General features: G+C 42.6%; 1 protein-coding gene and 1 long non-coding RNA gene across 2 annotated transcripts in view; one reads left to right on the forward strand and one right to left on the reverse strand.

The window, feature by feature from the left end:
* Nucleotides 1-24790, forward strand: part of LOC133240657 (uncharacterized) — a 128954-nt gene that overhangs the window by 66449 nt on the left and 37715 nt on the right. The gene's annotated exons all lie outside the window — the stretch shown is intronic.
* Nucleotides 637-2022, reverse strand: LOC133240686 (phosphatidylinositol N-acetylglucosaminyltransferase subunit C-like). The gene has a single exon (XM_061405869.1). The coding sequence runs from the start codon at nt 1384-1386 to the stop codon at nt 715-717; it is 672 nt and encodes a 223-aa protein (XP_061261853.1). The 5' UTR covers nt 1387-2022; the 3' UTR covers nt 637-714.

The following is a 24790-nucleotide window of genomic DNA, read 5'->3' on the forward strand; positions in this document are numbered from 1 at the left end:
AAGGATCTCTCTTATAAACAGGGGCTTCCCTGGTGGCTCCATGGTAAAGAATCTGCAATTCAGGAGTCGTGAGTTTGACCCCTGGGTCAAGAAGGTACCCTGGAGAAGGGAACAGCAACCCACTCCAGTTTTCTTGACTGGGAAATTCCCTGGACAGAGGAGCCTCATGAGCTATAGTACATGAGATCACAAAAAAGTAGGACACGACTTAGCAACTAAACAACAACTCTGATGAACAACATCTGCAATTGTTTTATTTAACATAATATGAAAATTTTGCTTTTTAATTGGGCTATCTTGCTTAGTTATATTTATTTATTTATTTTTTGTGTATTGTTATTTTTTTAATAAATAGAAACCACACCACTTCATTTGTTACAGAGAAGAATGAGAGGCAATAATTCGAGGGCCCCAGGAAGCTTTTTCATCCATAAGATAACAGAAAGGGTTATCACCTTCACCGCCCAAGCCATTTATTAACATTTTCTTTTGATCTCTGATCTCCCACCCACATCAGTGCGCCACTTCCAGAATGGAACCCTGCCTTCAAATCTCCCATATACCCGAGTGCACCAGCCCCAAGCATCCAGTACCGTGCATTGAACCTGGACTGGCGACTCGTTTCATACATGATATTATACATGTTTCAAATCTTCTACTAGTTGGAAGGCTGGTCTATCAGTTTGTCTTAGTAACGGAATGGAGCTCCCCAACTCAGCTGAGGAACCTGGACAAACCTTCTTTGATTTCAGCCTCATCCCAAGGCCCATAAATGTTTTCTTTAAAAAGCTGCAAGTGAATGAGGTAGAAAGGGCAGAGACATGAGATGGAGACCAGCAGAAGGGCAAAGAGTATGGCTCCCACAGCACTGAGGGACGGCAGGCCTCCTAAGGCTGAGAATGCAAAGAGCAGTGTGACCCCCACATAGCTGCGGGGCATACATGCCTTCAGTTTCTTCTGTAATATGGGCCACAGGGCAAAAATCTGGATGGCAGACATCGCCGTGATGAAGGCATGGAGGGATTGGGGCAGGCGGGAGGCAAGGCAGACAGAAGCAAAGACGGCCACGTTCAAGGACAGAGTGCAGGATGCAATGGCAGCATTGGTGCCGTAGTCAAAGAAGATGAGGTGACCTAACAGCATGAAGACTGCCATGGCATAGACGGTGTCAGTGCTGACAGACTCTGTCAGGGTCTTCAGCACTGGTGAAAAGCCATATGTGAAAGTAATGAAGACTTGGGCACCCTTCAAGTCAGCCCTCCGGGTCCGCTCACTCTTCTTCCGTCCTTCATCTCCATCAGTGAGATAAAACAAAACATAGCCAATCGGTGAAGAAGCCAGGCTGGTCCCAAAAAGCCACTGAGGGGCCAGAAGACCCTCATCCATATACCACCAGATAACCACAAAAACACAGACACTGCACAGCTTCTGTATCACCACAGTGGACTCAAACACCACAGCCCAGTATTGGTATTTCTAGGCATAGATGTTTTTCCAGAGCTCTTCGAGGAACCTCCGATCCACGTAGTTATCAGGAAAGGGCTGTCACTCATACAAGACCTAATGCCCCCTGGCCTCTTTGGTGTTAGCTACAGGCTGGGCACACACTATCCTTTCGTTCAAACTCAGGCGACTTCAATCTCCCTTGCAGAAGTCCATATTGTTCTTGTTCTTTATAAAGTTGAAGTAAGACTTCTCTGGAAAGTCCATGCTGAGTTGTGCTTGATATTGTACTGACCTTCCCTTGCTTTCAAAGGCAGCAACCCAGGCTAGGCCTACAGTAGATGAGTTTGTTCTCTGAGGCAGGACAATGCAGCTAAGTTCCTGCCCGCGAGTTCCTAGGGGTGCGCGGCCGGGGAAGGGCGGCCGCCTACTGCTTAGTTATAGTTAATGTAACTACAAGTGTATTAGGGTTTATATCTATCATTTTATTTATTCAGTATTTATCCCACGAATTCTGTATTGCTTTTTTCTCTCATTTCTTGCCTTCCTTTAGATTAAACAAATATTTTTATTATTCCATTTCTTCCCTCTATTGTCTTGCTATTTGTAAATTCTTTTATTATTATTTTTAATAGTTTCCTTAGAGCACTGTACATACGTCTTTGATTTATTAAAGTTGAATATAAAATAAAAGTTGAATATAAAGTAGTACTTTTAGCACTTTCCATATCATGCAAAAGCTTTAGAATGCTTTAATTCTATTTTCCACCTCCAACTTTTATGCTTTTATTTTCATATGTTTCAATTGTACATATATTTTACACCTTACATGATATTATCATTTTTCTGTAGAAACAATATTCATTTTTTCATTTCTTACAGTTTGCCTTTCACTTGGGGTTCTCTCCATATCTTGATTTTTTAAAAACGTTTACATATAGTAAGCTTTATTTTTTGTGTGTACTGTTTTATGGATTTTGTCCATAAAATTCACAGAGTCATTTGGTGACTCTCAGAATGGCACAGAGCCACCACCAAAAACTCTTGGTATAGAGCAGTTAATCACCCTTAAATTCCCCTGTGGTCAACTCTGTTCCCAACTCCAACCCCTGAAGATATATGTAGCCTCCCAGGTCTGACTTCTTTCGTAGGACTATACATTTAAGATTCATACATGTTATCGTGTGAATCAATAAATTGTTTCTTTTTACTGCTGAGTAGTATTCTATTGTATAGGTGTCCTGTATTTTGTTTATCCATTTGCTAGCTGAAAGATATCTGGGTTGTGTCCAGTTTGGGATAATTATGAATAAAACTTGTATAAACATTCATTTATCATAAGCATACATTTTTATTTCTCTTGGATAAATACCTAGGAGTAGGATTGCTGGGTCGTATGGTATGTGTATGTTTAATTTTTTAAGAAACTGCCAAATTTTCAAATTTGGCTGCCAAATTATTCAAACAAGTCAGTCAGTCTTTTTAGTTTTAGCCTGTCTAAAAGGTATGTAGTGTATCTCATGGTGGTTTTAATTTGGTTATCCCTAGTGACTAGTTCGGAGAAGGCAATGGCAAGCCACTCCAGTACTCTTGCCTAGAAAATCCCATGGATGGAGGAGCCTGGTAGGCTGCAGTCCGTGGGGTCGATACTAGTCGGACAGGACTGAGCGACTTCACTTTCACTTTCCCCTTTCATGCATTGGAGAAGGAAATGGCAACCCACTCCAGTGTTCTTGCCTGAAGAATCCCAGGGACGGGGGAGCCTGGTGGGCTGCCGTCTATGGGGCCGCACAGAGGCGGACACGACTGAATCGACTTAGCAGCAGCAGCAGCAGCAGTGACTAGTTATGCTGAACATCTATTAATGTGCTTGTTAGCCACCCATATATCTTCTTTGGTGAAGTGTGTGTTTGGGACTTCTGGCAAGTTAGCTATTAGGTTGCTTGTTTTTTCTTTTTATTGTTGGGTTTTTAAGAGTTATTCATATATTCTGTATACAACTCTTTGTCAGAAATATAATTTGCAAATATTTATTTTGAGCCTATGGCTTGCTTTTGAATTCTCTTAACAGTGTATTTTGGAAAGCAAGAGTTTTTTGTGTTGTTTTTTTTTTAATTGGAGGATAATTGCTTTACAATATTGTGTTGGCTTCTGCCATACAACAGTGTGAATCAGCCATAAGTACACATAAGTCCCTTCCCTCCTGAACCTCTCCCTCACTCCCCCACCCCATCTCACCCCTCTGGGTTGTCACAAACCACCAGGTTGAGCTCCCTGTGCCCATACAACAGCTTCCCAGTGGCTATCTATTTTACATATGGTAGTGTAAATATGTCAGTGCTAGTCTCTTAATTCATCCCACCCTCTCCTTCCCCTACTGTATCCAAAGTCTGTTCTTTATGTTTCTGCCTCTGTTGCTGCCCTGCAAATAGGTTTATCAGTACCATTTTTCTAGATTCCATATATATGTTAATATACAAAATTTGTTTTTCTCTTTCTGACATATTTCACTCTGTATAACAGGCTCTAGGTTCATCTAATTGTGTCCAACTCTTTGTGACCCCATGGACTGTAGCCCATCAGGTTCCTCTGTCCGTGGGGTTTCTCCAGGCAAGAGTACCGGAGTGGGTTGCCATGCCCTCCTCCAGGGGATCTTCCCACCCAGGGATTGCACCCAGGTCTCCTGCATTGCAGGTGGATTCTTTTATCATCTGAGCCACCAGGGAAACCCCATGCAACACGCACAGGTTCTTCTACCTCACTCAGTTCAGTTCAGTCGCTCAGTCGTGTCCGACTCTTTGCGACCCCATGAATCGCAGCATGCCAGACCTCCCTGTCCATCACCAACTCCCGGAGTTCACTGAGACTCACGTCCTTCGAGTCAGTGATGCCATCCAGCCATCTCATCCTCTGTCGTCCCCTTCTCCTCCTGCCCCCAATCCCTCCCAGCATCAGAGTCTTTTCCAATGAGTCAACTCTTCGCATGAGGTGGCCAAAGTACTGGAGTTTCAGCTTTAGCATCAGTCTTTCCAAAGAAATCCCAGGGCTGGTCTCCTTCAGAATGGACTGGTTGGATCTCCTTGTAGTCCAAGGGACTCTCAAGAGTCTTCTCCAACACCACAGTTCAAAAGCATCAATTCTTTGGCGCTCAGCTTTCATCACAGTCCAACTCTCACATCCATACATGACCACTGGAAAAACCATAGCCTTGACTAGACGGACCTTTGTGGGCAAAGTAATGTCTCTGCTTTTCAATATTCTATCTAGGTTGGTCATAACTTTTCTTCCAAGGAGTAAGCGTCTTTTAATTTCATGGCTGCAGTCACCATCTGCAGTGATTTTGGAGCCTCCCCAAAATAAAGTCTGACACTGTTTCCACTGTTTCCCCATCTATTTGCCATGAAGTGATGGGACCAGATAGCATGATCTTAGTTTTCTGAATGTTTTAAGTTTAATGGTTTAATGTTTTCTGAGTTTTAAGCCAACTTTTTCACTCTCCTCTTTCACTTTCATCGAAAGGCTTTTTAGTTCCTCTTCACTTTCTGCCATAAGGGTGGTGTCATCTGCACAGATATCTGAGGTTATTGATATTTCTCCCAGCAATCTTGATTCCAGCTTGTGTTTCTTCTAGCCAAGTGTTTCTCATGATGTACTCTGCATAGAAGTTAAATAAGCAGGGTGACAATATACCTCACTAGAACTGACTCAAATATGTTCCTTTTTATGGCCGAATCATATACCATTGTGTATATATACCACAGCTTCTTTATCCATTTATCTGCCTATGGACATCTGGGTTGCTTCCATATCCTAGCTTTGTAAATAGTGGTGCTATGAACTCTGGGGCTTCCCTGGTGGCTCAGACAGTAAAGAATCTGCCTTCAATGCAGGAGACCCAGGTTTGATCCCTTGGTTGGGAAGATTGCCTGGAGAAGGAAATGGCAATCCACTCTAGTAGTCTTGCGTGGAGAATTCCGTGGACAGAGGAGCCTTGTGGGTTACAGTCCATGGGGTCGCAGAGAGTCGGACACAACTGACTGCTAACACATTCATGATCACTGGGGTACATTTGTAGTTTTCAGTTATGGTTTTCTCAAGGTATATGCCCAGTAGCAGGATTTCTGGGTCATATGGTAGTTTTAATCCTAGTTTAAAATTTTTTAAATTTATTTTTAATTGAAGGATAATTGCTTTACAGTATTGTGTTGGTTTCTGCCAAATATCAACATGAATCATCCATAGGTATAAATATGTCCCCTCCCTCTTGAACCTCCCTTCCTATCCAATCCCTCTAGGTTGTTCCAGAGCCCCAACTTGAGTACCCTGAGTCGTACAGCAAATTCTCTATTTTACATATGATTATTGTATGTTTCCATGTTACCGTCTCCATATGTCCCACCCTCTCGTTCCTCCCCACCGCCCCCATGTCTGTAAGTCTGTTCTCTATGTCTGTGTCTCCATTACTGCCCTGCAAATAATTTCATCAGTACCATCTTTCTAGACTCCATATATAGGTGTTAGTATACAATATTTGTTGTTCTCTTTCTGACTTAGTTCAGTCTGTATAACAGGCTCCAGGTTCATCTACCTCACTAGAACTGACTCAAATGCATTCCTTTTAATGACTGAGTAATATACCATTGTATATATGTACTTCTTTATACATTCATCTGCTGATGAACATCTAGGTTACTTCCATGTCCTAGCTGTTGTAAATAGTGCTGCTATTAACATTGGGGTGCACTCGTCTTTTTCAGTTATGGTTTGCTCAGGGTACATGCCAAGCAGTAGAATTGCTGGGTCATATGGTAGTTTTCAGAGAAGGCAATGGTACCCCACTCCAGTACTTTTGCCTAGAAAATACCATGGATGGAGGAGCCTGGTGGGCTGCAGTCCATGGGGTCGCTAGAGTCAGACACGACTGAGCGACTTCACTTTCACTTTTCACTTTCATGCATTGGAGAAGGAAATGGCAACCCACTCTGGTGTTCTTGCCTGGAGAATCCCAGGGACGGGGGAGCCTGGTGGGCTACCGTCTATGGGGTCGCACAGAGTCGGACACGACTGAAGCGACTTAGCAGCAGTAGCAGCATGGTAGTTTTATTCCTAGTTTTTTAAGGACTCTAAATACTATTCTTCATAGTGGCTCTACCAATTTACATTCCTACCAACAGTGCAACAGAGTTTCCTTTTCTCCGCACCCTCTCCAGCATTTATTGTCTGTAGATATTTTGATGATGGCCATTCTGACTGGTGTGAGATGATATCTCATTGTAGTTTTGATTTACATTTCTCTAATAATGAGCGATGATGGGTATCTTTTCATGTATTTGTTGGGCATTTGTGTCTTCCTTTCACTTTTTAATTGGGTATGTTGTTTTTCTAGTTTTGAGCTGCACAAGTTGCTTGTATATTTTGGAGATTAATCATTTGTCAGTTGTTTCATTGGCAATTATTTTCTCCCATTCTGAGGCTGTCTTTTCATCTTTTTACAGTTTCCTTTGCTGTGCCAAAGCAAATCAAGTTTAATTAGGTCCCACTTGTTTATTTTTATTTTAATTTCCATTACTTTTGGAGGTGGGTCAGAGAAGATATTTCTGTGATTTATGTTAAAGAGTGTTTTGCCTATATTTTTCTCTGAGAGTTTTATAGTTTCTGGCTTTACATTTAGGTCTTTAATCCATTTTGAGTTTATTTTCACGTATGGTGTTAGGAAGTGTTCTAATTTTATTCTGTCCAATTTTCCTAGCACTACTTATTGAAAGGGCTGTCTTTTCTCCATTGTATATTCTTGCCTCTTTTGTCAAAGATAAGAAGCCCATAGGTATGTGGGTTTTTCTCTGGGTTTTCTGTCTTGTTCTATTGATCTGTGTTGCTGTTTTTGTGCCGTTACTATACTGTCTGATTACTGTAGCTTTGTAGTGTAGTCTGAGTCAGGAATGTTGATTTCTCCAGCTCCATTTTTCTTTCTCAAGATCGCGCAAAGCAAGAGCTTATTTATTTATTTTATTTCTTTTTTATTTCTTTTTTTTGTGGATCATGCTTTTGTGGATTGTGCTTCTAGCGCCTAATGTAGGATTATGCAGATTTTCTCATGTATTTCTAGATATGAGAAGTTCTGTAGTTTCATGTTATACATTTAGGTTTATGACCCGTTTTGAGTTAATTTAAAAAAACATTTTATTTTATTGAGATATAATTCGCATACCATAAAATTCACCCTTTGGAAATGTACAATTCAGTGGTTTATAGTGTATTCACAAGGTTATGCAACCATCACCACTATCTAATTCCAGAGCATTTCATCATCTTAAAAAGGAAACCCCAGTAGTCGCTGCCAAAGGCCCTCCCCCAGCCTTCGGCAGCTACTAATCTACTTTTCGCCTGTATAGATTCTTTCACTTAGCCTGTTGTTCTCAAGTTTCATCCATTTTGTAGCAAGTATTGGTATGTCATTCCTTTTTATTGCTGAATAATGTTGCATTGTATGAATACATAGATTTATTTATCCATCATTCAGCAAATATTTGGATTGTTTTTGGCTATTATGAATAATGTTGCCATGAATATTCATATAGAAATTTTTATGTAAACACATACTTTCAATTATCTTGCATATATACTTAAGAGTGTTTGAGTTAATTTTTATATAAGGTGTGAGGCATGAGTTGAGGTTCTTTCTTTTTTTTTTTTTTTCATAAGGACATATAGTTATTCCAGCACCACTTTTGGAGATAACTGTACTTTCTCCGGGCTTCCTCCATTAAATTGCCTTTGACCTTTGTCAAAAATCAGTTGAATCTGTCTTTAGATTGTTTTGTTCTATTGATCTATATGTCTGTCTCTTTGCTAATATCACATTGTCTTGATTACTATAGCTTCATTGTTTACGCTAAAGCCTTAGACTGTGTGGATCACAACAAACTGTGGAATATTCTTAAAGAGTTGGTAATATCAGACCACCTTACCTGCCTCCTGAGAAACCTGAAGCAACAGTTAGAACTGGACATGGAACAATAGACTGATTCAAAATTGGGAAAGGGGTACATCAAGGCTGTATGTTGTCACCCTGCTTATTTAACTTATATGTAGAGCACATCATGTGAAATGCCAGCCTGGATGAAGCACAAGCTGTAATCAAAACTGTGGGGAGAAATATTAATAACCTCAGATATGCAGATGACACCATCCTTATGGCAGAAAGCGAAGAAAAACTAAAGAACCTACTGATGAAAGTGAAAGAGGAGAGTTTAAAAGCTGGCTTAAAACTCAGCATTCAAAAAACAGAGATTATGGCACCTGGTCCCATCACGTCATGGAAAATAGATGGGGAAACAATGGAAAGAGTGAGAGACTTTATTTTCTTGGGCTCCAAAATCACTGCAGACGGTGACTGCAGCCATGAAATTAAAAGACATTTGCTTCTTGGAAGAAAATCAGTGACAAACCTAGACAGCACATTAAAAAGCAGAGACATTACTTTACAAACAAAGGTCCATCTAGTCACAGCTATAGTTTTTCCAGTAGTCATATATGGATGCCAGAGCTGGACAGCAAAAAAGGCTGAGTGCCAAAGAATTGATGCCTTCAAACTGTGGTGCTGGAGAAAACTCTTGAGAGTCCCTTGAACTCTAAGGGGATCAAATCAGTCAATTAAAGGAAATCAACTCTGGATATTCATTGGGAGGACTGGTGCTGAATTTGAAGCTCTAATACTTTGGTCACCTGAAGTGAACAGCTGACTCGTTGGAAAAGACCCTGATGCTGGGAAAGATTGAGGGCAAGAGAAGAAGGGGGCAACAGAGGATGAGATGGTTGGATGGCATCACTGACTCGATGGGCATGAGTTTGAGCAAACTGAGGGAAATGCTAAAGGACAGGGAAGCCTGGCATGCTGCAGTGCATGGGGTCACAAAGAATTGGACATGACTTAGCGACTGAACAACAACATTGCTTTTTTTTAAAGCTTTGCAATTAGGTAGTTTAATACCTTCAACATTGTTCTTCCTTTTCAAAACTGTTTTGGTCATTCTAGAGCCTTTGCCATATATATTTCAGAATCAACTGGTCAGTCATGATTCAAAAGAGTATACAGAGATTTTGATTGGGATTTCATTGAATCTATAGGTCAATGGAAGGTATTGTTATCTTATTAATTTGATTCTTCTAATCCATAAATACGGATTATCTTTTTATTTATCTAGGTCTTTGCTTTCTTTCATCAATATTTTGCAGTTTTCAACACAGAGATCCTGCACATATTTGTTAGATTTATAAGTCTTTCATTTTGGGGGTGGTATTTAAATGGTTGAATTGTGGTGCTGGAGAAGACTCTTGAGAGTCCCTTGGAATCAAGGAGATCAAACCAGTCAACCCTAAAGAAAATAAACCCTGAATATCATTGGAAATGAAATGGGAATCTGAGTTCTTGTTTGCAGAGCCGAACAATGAACTTCACGAACACACAGACACTCATGGTAGTAAGAGAATAGGATTTATTGAAGAGAAGGAAAGTATAAAGCTCTCAGCATAGGCACTGAGAGAAGATAAAGAGTTCCCCAAAGGCAGGACTTACAGTAGTTTATATCCTTACCAGTATTCTGTACATTTTTGGTTGGCTCCTGTCCTTAAACTATGTCATTTCTAACTAATCCGTTTAAAGGTCAAAATGTTTAACTTAACATCTTTATGGCTTCTCTTGCTCCTTGGATTAAGTCATCACCCTTTTTCATGACCCCTGGCCATTTTACAATGGACCAGATGTATGAGCTAAAGATTAATGATAACTGTTTTTTTTCCTTTGGGGCATATGAAATAGAAGTTAATTACTACCCTTCCCTGGATAATATCAGACCAAGGACACATTCCAGAAATTTGGGACAAAGGGTATAGCATTAGGTTAATGGAGCGAGATGTTTATTGAAAACAACACCGAGGTCTCAGAGTCCTACACTGACTGCCTAGCAATTTCTACCTCAGAAAGACGGATGTTGAAGCTGATGCTCCAGTACTTCGGCCACCTGATGCAAAGAGCTGACTCATTGGAAAAGACCCTGATGCTGGGAAAGAATGAGGGCAGGAGGAGCAGGGGGTGACAGAAGATGAGATGGTTGGATGGCATCACCAACTTAGTGGACGAGAGTTTGAGCAAACCCTGGGAGATAGTAATGGACAGGGACACTTGGTGTGCTAGAGTCCATGGCGTCACAAAGAATTGGACATGATGGAGTGACTGAACAACAACAGCCTTCTTTATGGTCCAGCTCTCACATCCATACATGACTACTGGAAAATCATAACTTTGACTATATGGACCTTTGTCAGCAAAGTAACGTCTCTGCTTTTTAATATGCTGTCTAAACTTGTCATAGCTTTTCTTCTAAGTAGCAAGCATCTTTTAATTTCGTAGCTGCAGTCACTGTCTGCAGTGATTTTGGAGCCCAAGAAAATAAAATCTGTCACTGTTTACACTTTTTCCCCATCTGTCTTCCATGAAGTGATGGGATAGGATGCCGTGATCTTAGTTTTTGAATGTTGAGTTTTAAGCCAGCTTTTTCACTCTCCTCTTTCACCTTCATCACGAGGCTCTTTAATTCCTCTTCACTTTCTGCCATTAGAGTGTTGTCATCTGCGTATCTGAGGTTATTGATATTTCTCCCTGCAATCTTGATTCCAGTTTGTGATTCATCCAGTCCAGCATTTCACATGATGTACTCTGTGTTGACGTTAAATAAGCAGGGTGACAATATACAGCCTTGTTGTACTCCCATCCCAATTTTGACCGAGTCCATGGTTCCGTGTCCAGCTCTAACTGTTGTTTCTTGACCTGCATACAGGTTTCTCAGGAGACAGGTCAGGTGATCTGGTACTCTCATCTCTTTAAGAATATTCTACAGTTTGTTGTGCTTCACACAGTCAAAGGCTTTAGTGTAGTCAATGAAACAGATCTTTTTCTGGGATTCCCTTGCTTTCTCTATGACCCAACAGATGTTGGCAATTTGACCTTTGGTTCCTCTGCCTTTTCTAAATCCATCTTGTGCATCTGGAAGTTCTTGGTTCATGTACTGCTAAAGCTTAGCTTGAAGGATTTTGAGCATAACCTTACTAGCATGTGAAATGAGTACAACTGTGCATTAATTTGAACATTCTTTGGCATTGCCCTTCTTTGGGACTGGAATGAATCCCAAAGACCTTTTCCTTTCCTGTGGCCACTGCTGAGTTTTCCAAATTTGCTGACATATTGAATGCAGCACGTTATTTAATAGTATCATCTTTTAGGATTTTAAATAACTCAGCTGGAATTCCATCAGCTCCACTAACTCTGTTCGCAGTAATGCTTCCTAAGGCCCACTTGTGGATTGAACTAGTTTAAATCTGGTTTTCAGCTTTTCTGATGGCTTATCTCTTTATGTAATCTAGAAGTAAGGTTAGCTCTTACTTTTTGGCTATAACTTGTTACATGTCCCAACTGAAAGCTGGAGATGTTTTCTAAGTTACCTATTTTTGGCATCCCAGAATTCATTTTTTAAATTAGTCCAAGGAGACTGCCGAATATCTACTCAGCTTCTGGGACCCTCACATTTGTCTACAAATTTGCAGATGCTTGCAGGGGAAAATGTTCCCAAATATTCAGGTTCACACATTGGTCTTCGTTTATCTTTGCTATCTCGGACTCTCAAGTCTTTAGTGCCCTGGTAATTTTTCTTTTTGTTCAAACTTGCTTTCCTAGTTGCTTTTGGTGAAGAGGTTGGTCTGAATAAGCTAATCTACCATATCCAGAAGCCAAACAAAGATCATGGATTTTGGAGCCAGACCTCCGGGATTCAAATCTCAGTTCTGTAGTTGACTTGTCCTCTGATCATGAACAAGGTGTTAACGTTTTTTAAGCCTCACTTTTCTCATTACTTAAAATGGTGATAGTAACAGTAGCTCCCTTCTAGGGTTATTGTGATGATTCAACAAGTACACATAAAGTAGTTTGTATACACATAAGTGTACTTTCCTACTCACCTTCTTGTTCTGGCCTCCACTGTTCTTATAGAGAAGCCAGTTATTGTTATTATTACTACTTTGAAGGTAATATTTCTTTTTCCCTCTGTTTTTTAAGGTTTTTCTTTGCCTTTGTATTTTGGTACCTTTACTCTTATATGCTGGAGGTGTGAGTATGGTTTTATTTATTTATTTATCCTGTCTGAGCTTCTTAGCATTTCTTATATCATATATACTTTTAAAATATATAGTATATGTCTAAGAAAAGAGCCTGGAATCCAAAAGCTGCTCTATTGTTATTCACTTATTATTTTTACTTGACATGGTCTTCTTTGCAATCAGTGTTGTTTCCCACTGTGCTATGTGATTTACAAATCTTTAATAGGCTCCACTGGCTAGTAGATGAAGTCCAAACTCATCTTTGTTTAAGTCTTTATTGAATTTGTTACAATATTGTTTCTGTTTTATGTTTTGATTTTTTTGACCATGAGTCACGTGGGACCTTAGCTCCCTGACCAGGGATTAAACCCACACTCTCTGTATTGGAAGGTGAAATCTTAAACCACTAGATCACCAGGGAAGCCCCAACCTGTGATATATTTAAAACTCTGAGGCCCAAATCAAACCAGGCCAATTGTATCAGAATTTTTGAGGTGGGATACAGATATTAATCAGTATTTTTGAAAGAGCCCTGGGTGATTCCAATGTTCAGCCAATGCTGGGGGCTTTTCACACCTTAGCTTTCCTTCCTTTGAGCAACTTTTGAGGGCCTGGAGAAGTACCTGGAATGTGATATGTTCTAGGGAGAAAGAGGAAACGGATGCAAAAAATAGAGGGAAATAATTCATGGTGGCACCATGGTGATATGCCTGTGGGAACTCTCCACTCTTTGGAGTGTATGCTCCATTTTGTGGTTTGGTTTTGGGAGAGGGCAATGTTGGTGACCCCCCTTTTATCTCTGTATCGATCCTTCTCTCAGTTCATGCTCACCTTTCCCTCCTGAATTTGCCTCCCTCCTTTATTCAAAGAGTTGTTGAAATATCTCCAAAAGAAGACTTTTGGGTTTATTTGAAGGAGGTTGCATCTCACACATACTAAAAAAAAATTTTTAAGGTGGGACTGTCTGAGGAGGGAGATAGGGTTAAGGATGGGAGCTTGGGATGGCCAGAGGCACCATGTGACTTGGCAGCAAATGAGAGAGGAGCATTGGAGAAGAGATGGGAGAGCCTCTGGAAAACTTATCGGAACATAAATCGTCACCCGGGATAACCTCTGAATGTTTAGGGAGCTGCTTAGTGTGTGCCACTGATGGTAGAGTTTTAGGCACTGACTTTGGTGGGCAGATATTTTTTCAAGAGAAAAGGGAGAAGTCCTATTCTGTGGGCATCTGCCAGCAGTGAGGCAAGCCCTTTGTGCCACATCTGCTGATGGCTTCAGGGAAGGGAAGTCTTGGGTGGAAAGGAGGAGACTGGGGGAGAGGGGATGGCGTGGTAGGGAGTGATTTTAAACATTTTGGTGCTACTTAAGCTATGATGACATAGCGTGCAGGTCTTCATGAGAAGACCTTAACCAACTGTGTTTCTCCTGAGCCAATGGAATGGCAGTTTGTGAGGTGCTGAGATTCAGAATGCTTTCTTGGGCTACCTCTCTGCTTAGAGCAAGAAGAAGTGACATGAGATTTAGAATAATAATAATTGCATATAATGCAGGGAAAGGTCTTTCAGCTGTACTGATGGGAGTATAAATTGTTCAGTTTTTCTTGAGGCGTGTGGGCAGCATTAATCAAAAGCCTTAAAAATGTTCCTACAATTTGACCCATCAATTCCACTCCTAGGAATATGGTTCTGAAGAAATAGTTGACAAGCGCACACAGATCTGTGTATATTGTCATTCATTTATAAGCTTGTTTACGATAGTAGTGGACTTCCCTGGTGGCTCAGACAGTAAAGAATCTGCTTGCAATGCAGGAGTCTCAGGATATACACAGTTTTAACTCAACTAGGTTACCTGAGTTATAATGAATCGAGTGTAGTGATTTTTAACTACAGTCTTAAAGTAATATATCTTATTAAGTATAGATTTGTGTGTTTGTGAATCTGTGCTGGAGCTTCCCTGGTGGCTCAGGTGGTAAAGAATCTGTCTGTAATGAAGGAGACCCAGGTTCAATCCCTGGGTCAAGAAGATCCCCTGGAGAAGGGAAGGGCTACCCAGCCTAGTACTCTTGCCTAGAGAACTCCATGGACAGAAGCAGGCTACATTCCATGCGGTGGCAAAGAGTCAGACACGACTAAGTGGCTAACACTTTATAGTAGTAAACTGAAAATAGCCAAAATTCCCAGCAATTAGGCATTAAATAATTAAATAATAACTGGGGACATGGAATACTATACAACTAGGCAAACAGATATTACTGCTCCTCTGTATTTATTGAAATGGAAAACTGTTTATGATAATCAAGCAAGAAAAGCAGATCCCAGAACTACACTCACCATGAGCTTGTTTCATTTATTTTGTTTTTTTTTCCTCTCAGACCATTATTTTATTAAGGATGACTTCACGCTAAGACTGTATCATGTGGGGAGCTCAATTTTACACTGACTACTGCCACAGAATAGTTTATTACTACCAATAATAGGCTGCGGTCCATGGGGTCTCGAAGAGTCAGACACGACTGAGTGACTTCACTTTCACTTTTCACTTTCATGCACTGGAGAAGGAAATGGCAACCCACTCCAGTGTTCTTGCCTGGAGAATCCCAGGGACGGCAGAGCCTGGTGGGCTTCCGTCTATGGGGTTGCACAGAGTCGGACACGACTGAAGTGACTTAGCAGCAGCAGTGTATAAATTACTTTGCATAGTGTTTGACATATAGTAGGTTGTATAGAGGTAGAAAAAGTAAATATCATTTTCAGAAAGTCTTTTTAATTGTTAGAGACTTTAACTCTTTGGAATGGTTTAGTTCTTTAGTTGAATAGTAAGTAGGATACAAAATTTGAAGTTTGGTGGCAAAAAATCATGTAGTTGGTATAGCCTCAATTTTGAAAAGCACGGAACATGTGCCTGTAAGGAAAGTCTGCAAAGATATGTTTATCTTACTAATGGTGTTTGAGTAATGTTGCATTATAAGTGATTTTTATGTCTCCCCCTTTTTTTGCTTTAATATGCCCAACTTCCTTGATAGAACAAACTGTATTTATTACTCTTTCTCTTCACTCAAAGTCCTAAAAAAGAAAAAACCCCAGACTTTAATTACTGATATAAAGTAAAACAATAACTTGTTGGTTGGCTGAGAATTGCTAGAAATTAATAAATAGTTTGGAAATTATTTAGTAAATTCTAATTACTTAGCAAAAGTAATTAAAATATTTATAAGCGAACACCCATAAAACACCGCCAAGCAAATACATTACTCAATAAATGGTTTAATTAGTATTTCATTACCAGAAATTAATCTCAGTAACCAAACATTACTACAAATTACATGTAGGGTGGACAACTTATTTTACTGCTATTAATGATTTCAATTATGAAGTTTGTGCAAGTCTAATTCCTTCCCGCTTCTCCCGCCCTCCTCCCACACCCACCTGGGTGAGTTCCCACACACTGGGCCTGAGTTAGGGTGCTTGGGACTGGTCTGACATCTTCCACATTGTTGAAAATCCTGGGTTAACAGTTTCCCTCAGCTTATTTCCCAGCTGTCTTGCAGAAATACTTGCCCTGGGTGCCTCTTAATCAGCTGGAATCAGACTCCAGGAGCTGGTGGGCTTCTTACCACAGATATACTCTCCTCCAGAGTCTTCTAAATCACTTGGCAGCAAGGCCCAATTCCCTCCCCAGGACTGTGCCAAGGCCCTCCAGCACTGGTTTGCACTCCTGGTTCAGCTCTCAGGCTGGGCTGGGCTGCTGCTAAGTCATGCCAGGAGCATCTTCGTGCAGTTGAGAAAAAAATGAGTCCTTTCCACCAGACGCAGTCACACATGAAGGTGGATTTTTGCCCAAACATGTTTCTTTCTCACGTTCCCATGGAACAGACTCTGAGACTTGAGATTTGCATGCAGGCATCTTCCTGGGGAGTGGTCTCAGGAACAGTCCCTGAGTGAGTGGTGAGGGAAGTAGGATTGGGTCGTAAGGAATACAGCCCCACTGGAAACTCCTGGATTGAGGCAAGGAAGGGGGCAGGCCTTTGTTATTTCAAATGAGCAGACAGCAGAGCAGATGTCACTCTGGGGAATGACATGCCTCTCTTTGGCTGAGGACAAATCCTGGAGAGGGGCTCAGTTGCCAACCATTACTGGGCAACACTCTAGGCAGCTGGAGGAGTGAGTGCCTAGGCTCTGAAGGAGGAATATGAGCAGCACACGTTGCAGAGAGACCTAGTTTGATCCCTGGGTTGGGAAGATCCCCTGGAGAAGGGAAAGGCTACCCACTCCAGTATTCAGGCTTGGAGAATTTCATGAACTGTATCGCAAAGAGTTGGACACGACCGAGCAACTTTCATATTCACATTCACATACCAGCATCCACTCCAGCCCCCTTGTGTCATGGACAGCCTGAGCAACCACACGTGAAGGTCCTCATGGGAGGGGCCTGAGGCCATGAGTAGAATGAGCTTGAGTTGTCGCATTGTCTTATTTGGGTTGGGAGGAGTCTGACTTTTGGAGTTAGGATCCCCACTTAGGTACCAGCTGAGACTTACGCCGAGACCACAAGCTCCGCGAGGGCAGGTCTGTATTTCATCATATCTCCAGAACTTAGCACAGTTCATGGCTCAGTGAATATTTGCTGATTGAATCTATAGTAGTAAAGACAGTCACCCAAATGCATTAATATCCAAATGCATTAATGTCCTGTATTACACTTGATGATGGGAGATACATAAAATCTGATCCTGGAGGGGTCAGGGGAAGAAATGAACTTGAGTTGAGACTCAAAGAATGGGTAAGAGTGAGCCAGACAGAGTAGGGTGGGAGTAGGGTGCTTCCCAAGCCTCTGAAGATAGGGGTTTGCCTTGGCCACCTCTTGAAGGATGTCTCCACCTGGGGAAACAGAAGGGACTTGAGAAATCACACTCACTGACTTTCTCTTGTTATCTGTTGGTGAAATGTATCCTTTGTTCTTATCACAGCCTTATCTGGTAGAAGACTCACATGTCAGAGAGCTTTTCCACTGTGGTTTGGCTGGGCAATGGCGGCATGAAGGTAGCCTACAGGTGCTTTCTGAAGTGAAAGGTACAGGCCAGGATCAGGATCACACCCAGAGGTGGGGACGCAGATCCCCTGGGGCTCCCCTTCCGGGCATCAGGCATGAGGACATCACGTGTTGTGGAGGAGCTGAGACTGGAAGAGCTGGGCTGCACTGTATCTAATCTCTTCCTCCCTCCGTGTACTCATCTCCCTCCTGCCTCTGGCTTTGTTCTGCTCCGGGCCTGTCTCCAGATTCCTCGCTGCCCCAGGAGCGCGTTCTGCTCATTTCACCTCCGCTCCTGTGCATGTGTCCTCCCCTTTCTCCAGGACCGCTCCACTCAGAAAACCTATCCAAAGCCCCTCCATGGAGCCCTGACCCATGACTCCAGGTCATAGTGAACTCACCCTTTCTGCCTTTCTACAGCCCTCAGTTGTGGATTCTTTAGAACGGAGGCTGGTTTAGAAATCCTCGGCCTGGTACCATACCTGGTTGAGAGCAAGGAGGTGGGGAAAAGCTGGAGGTGAGCAGGAGACCTGAAGGAAGACCCAGTGTTGCCTGGTCGGCACTGGGCAGTGTGAGCAGTGGCTGGATATCTGCTGGCCTCCCACCCAGGTGTGCCATGAGGGGTACTGTGGGCCTGGCTTCTGCTGTTGATAGTGGTAGCAACAAGGAAGGGAGGGAGGAAGATGGAAAGTTCCTGTTTATCATGTCTGGGACTTTGCCTGCCTTGTCCTTAATCAGTCTACAGCTAATTAGCTGCCTCCCCCACCCCACTCCCTGCCCCGCCGCCCCAGAGCTGAACACCATTAATCACCAAGGAGAAGGCTGAAGTCAGCAGGCCTCCTGCTCAGGAGAATCCCGGCTCCTTGGGTGGGCCCTTCTTGCCTGGGGCATTGAGAGGACCGTGGGATGCAGGAGCTCCTTTGGTAGGAATTTGGGGCTTTTGAGAAGGTGCCGTGGAGCCCTGTGCCACCTAGAACGACCGTAGGGGGAAGATGCGGCATCTTCCTCTTTGCTGCGACATTCCAGTTTTGCTTGTGGTGACAGTGTCTTAGCCCCAGACAAATGGCTCACTTTCCCAGACTCCCTTGTAGCCAGGAAAGGCATGGGACACAACTCAGATCAATGGGGCATTGAGCTGAAACCTGTGGGCTCTTAGGAAGGCTTTTCCTTTCTTGCTGCTGGTGCTGCCCCTTCTTGCCCTTTCTCCTTTTTGCCTTGAATGCAGACTTAAGGGCTGGAGCTGCAGCAGCCATCAGCCTCTATGAGGGAAGGATCAAGAGAAGTGTTTTGACACCACCATGAGCTGATAACCAGTGCCAGTAACTTGCCTACCTCCAGATTTCTGTCAGATGAAAATAATCTCAGTTTAGTCCACTATTGGTTGATATTCTGTCACCTGTAGCTGAATCCACTTCTAATACAGAGGGGAACTCTGGATGGTGCAGGCTTAACTACAGAGATACCCATGGTACCCAGAGTAATCCAGATGTTCCTGGACTCACTAGCCAGTGTTCATGAGGGAGGTTATAGTCCTCACAGGCCATCTGCTCTGCCCTCTCTCCTATCCTTCAGCCTTTAAAGTCTCATTTTCCAATGGTTTTTAGACACCCATGTTATTAAGAAAGTATCTGGGTGTGACACTGATGCACCAGTCATGTTAAACTCTGTGTAGTGGAGTGCCTGGGAAGACAAAACTAGATTTTCTGGCAAATGAGTAGTGCTCTTTGCTTGTTATGCAGTGCTTTGTAAAGTAGGCAAGCACATTGCTTTGGGAAAAGGCTGAAGAAAGGAATTATGTGATTCTGAGAAGGTTTTGCTGAGCTGATCACAGAGGCAGGATATTTGCATTTGGGAGGACTGAGGTCGAGACCCTGACTGACCTTTCCCTTTTGAGGTTTAAGATTACTGGAGCCTTTCTGATGAACGGAATTGGGCCTCTCTGAGATCCTTTGGCAAGAAAGGATGGAAGGGGTCCCACAGGAGAACCTCGGGATCAGGAAATGGAAGATCTGGATAGGTGAACCAAGCTAATAGCAGGCTTAGGTGCTTGTTAGGGAGGCTGGTACCCACCCAGCAGTTGACAAGGCAGAGACTCCCAGGCATTCTGGTTGAGGTCGTGCAGTGGGAGCAGTGGATGCACTTAAGAGTGTGAGATAAAAGAGCTGTAGCCTGAAGTTCAAATGTGGAGCCCTGCTGTATCCAGGGCTGGGTCAGGACTGAGCTGTGGATGTGGAGATGGCGAACTGCGCGGGACCAGTTTTCAACAGCGACCCCTTGTGGCAGCAGGCCAGGCAGACTGTTCTGTTCCGTCTAAGCCCGGCTTTCAGACATTGGACACATCCCGGTGCATGGAGTACATGGCTCCAGTTCCTGGGCAGCTTGTGGAAGGTAAGGGGAGAAGGACCCTAAGGGCAGAGGGGTAGTATATCACAGTGGTTAGGAGGGTGGACTCTGGAGTCAGACTGTTGGGTTCAAGTTCCTGCTCTGCTACTTCCCTGGCCTGACCTCATGGGTTGCAGACCTGTACGATCTCACAGGGGCCTTCTTTAAACAGGCCCCGTGCTGGGCTTAATGCTTGCTATCTTGACTGTCTTAATAAATTAAAAAAAAATCTATGAACCATATTTTAGTTTTTGGCTTCTTTTTCAAAACTGAGGTATAGTTGATTTACAATGTTGTGTTAGTTTCAAGTGTATAGCAAAGGGATTCAGTTACATGTATGTATATATATATATATATATATAGGAGAAGGAAATGGCACCCCACTCCAGTATTCTTGCCTGGAGAATCCCATGGACGGAGGAGCCTGGTAGGCTGCAATCCATGGGGTCGCTAAGAGTTGGACACGACTGAGTTACATCACTTTCACTTTTCACTTTCATGCATTGGAGGAGGAAATGGCAACCCACTCCAGTGTTCTTGCCCAGAGAATCCCAGGGATGGGGGAGCCTGGTGGGCTGCCGTCTATGGGGTCGGACAGAGTCAGGCACGACTGAAGCGACTTAGCAGCAGCATATACATATATATATATTTGTTGTTGTTTAATTGCTAAGTTGTTTCTGACTCTTTGGGATCTCATGGACTGTCACCTGCTGGGTCCCTCTGTCCATAGGATTTCCCAGGCAAGAATACTGGAGTGAGTTGCTATTTCCTATATATATACATTCTTTTTTAGGTTCTTTTCTCTTGTAAATTATTACAAAATATTGATTGTAGTTTCTTGTGCTATACAGTAGGTCCTATTGCTTATCTATTTTATATATAGTGCTATGTATATGTTAATCCCAAACTCCCCCCTACTTTGGTAATGTAAGTTTTTTTCCTGTGTCTCTGAGTCTATTTATGTTTTGTAAATAAGTTCATTTGTATCATTTTTTAAAGATTCCACATATCATATGATATTTGTCTTTATCTGGTCTACTTCCCTTAGTATGATAATGTATGCTGCTGCTGCTAAGTCGCTTCAGTCGTGTCCGACTCTGTGCAACCCCATAGACAGCAGCCCACCAGGCTCCCCCATCCCTGGGATTCTCCAGGCAAGAACACTGGAGTGGGTTGCCATTGCCTTCTCTGATGATAATGTATAGGTCCATCCATATTGTGCATTGTTTCATTCTTTTTTTTATATTAAATAATTTTTGAACAAGTACCCTCCTCCATTTTCATTTTGCACTTGGCCCTGCTAATTATGCAGTCAGTCCTTCTTGGCAAATGTATTCTCTGTGCCACAATTTCCCCATCTATAAGATGGATTAAGAGAAAACAGCAATGACTTTGTCTATCAGAGACTTGTTGTAAGATTAAATAAGTTATATACATAAAGTAGTTAGAATCTGGCATGTAGTGAGCTCCATGTAAGTGTTAGCTGTTGTTCTTGTTTCTGTTAATTTAGGGCGATGAAGACTCCAGCAATTAATCTGCACAGCACAGAGACATGACTACATTTGCATCTCCAGCTAGTGAAGCAGATCATGTCAAGCACATGGGGAACAATGCAAGGAGAGGAAAATGTGACCCCTGGACTCGATTCTCACACAAGATGAGATGCCTCATTAAGCCCACATCCTTCTGGGCCCACAGGGCTGACAAGAGAGGGGAACACGGGGCCTGAGAAGTGTGGAGTCAAGGCCACCTTCCTGCGGCAGGGGCTGGCAGCAGAAGTGGGCATGGCCCAGAGGGGCAGGCTGGGGCACCTCCGGAAGCAACCTGCCCCCTCCCCGCAGGGTCAGGCTGTCATCGGACTCGAGTCCTTCCTCTCAAGGAAGAATGGCCCCACCCTAGCCTTCCCTCCAGCCTGGACCCATCTTGCATTTACAGACCCAGATCAGAGGATAGGATGTTGGGAAGGATGCTCTATTAGGATGATGATTCTAAATAAACTGTATCTATTGGCACATTACCTACTCACAAAAAGAGGAGAAATCATAGGTGCCCAGCCCAGTGAATCCTCTAAATGTGAACTCACTCAGTTCAAGAAATAGGACATTCACAGAAGTCAGGAAGCTCCCAGCCATGCTCCCCCACTAGTCCCTGCCTCCTTCCCCAGTCAGCCACTAGCCAGAATATCATTTTCTAAAACCACTAGATTTCACTTTTCCAAATTGTTTACTTTGGAAAATGTAAAATCTACATTCCAAAGTAAGTTGGAGTAATAGAATAGGATCACCCATATACTCATCTAGATACACCAATTGTTAACATTTTGCTACATATTCTCCACTTTCTCTTTCTGTCTTCCTTTCTGTGTCTTGTTTTTTCTCCCCCATCTCTACACGTAAGATTTTCTGAACCATTTGAGAGTTATTTGCAGATAGCACAACGTATTTCAGTATACATCCTGAGAATGAGATCATTTACATGGTGCAATTATCACAATAAAGAAATTTAACATTGCTGCTGCTGCTAAGTCACTTCAGTTGTGTTCGACTGTGTGTGACCCCATAGACGGCAGCCCACCAGGCTCCCCCGTCCCTGGGATTCTCCAGGCAAGAACACTGGAGTGGGCTGCCATTTCCTTCTCCAGTACATGAAAGTGAAAAGTGAAAGTGAAGTTGCTCAGTCGTGTCCGACTGTAGTGACCCCATGGACTGGAGCCTACCAGGCTCCTCGGTCAATGGGATTTGCCAGGCAAGAGTACTGGAGTGGGGTGCCATTGCCTTATCCTATAATATCATTATATAGTATACAGTTGATTTTCATATCTTCCAATTATCCCAGTGATATTATACACACACATGTGTGTGTATATAACCCAAGCATGGATCACAATTTGCATTTAGTTGTATGTGTCTTTCATCTTCTTTCATCTAAAACAGATTCTCTCTCTGTTTTCATGACACTGACATTTTTGGAGAATATAGGCAAGTTTTCTAGAATATTTCTGAGTTCAGATTATCAGATTGTTTCCTCATAATTTAGTTTAAACATTCTTGGCAAGAATGCTATAGGAATTTTATTATATATAGATATATATTCTTTATAATTAATTTAATGAATGATAGTAGCTTCAACTTATCAAGTGCCCATCATGTGATTTGGGGATTATGATGTCCATTTTACAGACCAGATGACTGAGGCAAAGATTGGCTTAAGTAGTTTTCCCAAGGTCACATGGTCAGAAAGAGGAAGTACCAGGATTGGGTTTGTCTGACCCCACGGCCCATGCTCATAGCCAGTTCAACCCACTGTTGGTGATGACTAATCTCACCTGAAGCAGGCCTGAGACTGCACCCTGGAGGGCAAGGATGTGTTATGTTTTCTGATGAATTCCAAGCTTAGTCAGGGCCAAATCCAGAGTGAGGTTCCATGATTGTTTATTGAGTGAATGGATGAATGATTGTTTAATGGACAAAGATTAGCCTGGAGTCCATGGACCATTGGTATCAAAATCATGCAGAAAGTTTGTCAAATACACATCCATGGCCACCACTGTCAACCCATGGAACCTGAAGCTCTGTTGGTGGGACCTGAGAATCTAATGATAGTTTTCCCCAATATCCTGATTGAGTGAAAAAAGCATGTTTCAGAACAGAGTGTGCTGCATAATTCTGTATGTCTTTTTCTCTGTGGTTTAAGCTTGTGCATGAGTGCTCAGTCATGTCCAACTCTTTGTAACCCCGTGGATTTTAGCCCCCCCGGCTCCTCCATCCCTAAGATTTTCCAGGCAAGAATACCAGAGTGGGTTGCCATTTCCTCCTCTAGGGGATTTTCCCAACCCAGGAATCAAACTCTTGTCTCTTGAATCTCCTGCATTGGCGGGTGGATTCTTTACCACTGGCTCCCAAGGTTATGTGGTTAGATATAGAGTTACAGTTTCGAGAAGGATGTGAGAACTGTTAACAGTATTTACCTCTGAGGAGTAGGGCTGGGGCCCTGGAGAAGGAGAGGAAGACTTGACCTTCTCCTGATGCACTGTTAGAAATGACACAAGTGATTACTTCATACATTCTTTTTGTAAAAAATTAAGCCCTACAGATAAGTAGATTAAATAACTTATCACCCAAACTGAACATCTTTGAGAGTGAAAGGAAGTGCTGTTATAAGTTAAACCAGCAACAGAGGAAACAGAGGTCATTCTGGGCAAACCTGGGCAAGCAGTCCCCCTGCGCAGGCCAGCATCCCCTTAGATCACCTACCCTCCTGGTTACAGCCACCCTCTTAATCCGTGATAACCACTGTTTACCAGCCTGATGTGTATTTTACAGACCCTTTGGAATGGTATATAGCCACTGAAGGCACCTTGTTTGAGACTTCTCTTTTAATGCAAGTGATATCACAGTAAATATATCAACATGTGAGTTGTTTTTTCTCACTCAGCAATATATGTCTTGGAGATTTGGCCATGTCAAGCCCATATGGGGGGTCTGCTTCATTCCTTTTAACTTTGCTGAGTGTTCCATACATGGACTTTTTTCCATTCTCTGGTGGCTGGATATTTGAGTTCTTTCCAGCCCCTTAGAATGACTAACCACACTGATGATTATGCCGAGTGCGATACTGTCTCGACAGCGGAACCACCTCATGTCCATCAGAGGTCAGTCTAACGTTAAAATAGTCTCAGGAGATGACATTTTTGAGGAATAACTGGACTTATGAGCAAGGTTCCTCACCAGGCTTGAGGCTCCTCCACATGCCCTCTTCAGGGAAGGTAGGGGTTTAAGAGATGGGACTG

Source organism: Bos javanicus, chromosome 28 (assembly GCF_032452875.1).
Source record: "Bos javanicus breed banteng chromosome 28, ARS-OSU_banteng_1.0, whole genome shotgun sequence".
Lineage (NCBI taxonomy): Eukaryota > Metazoa > Chordata > Mammalia > Artiodactyla > Bovidae > Bos > Bos javanicus.

Coding starts and splice junctions, on each gene's coding strand:
- LOC133240686 (XM_061405869.1), bottom strand. CDS start 1,386: ATGGATGAGGGTCTTCTGGCCCCTCAGTGGCTTTTTGGGACCAGCCTG.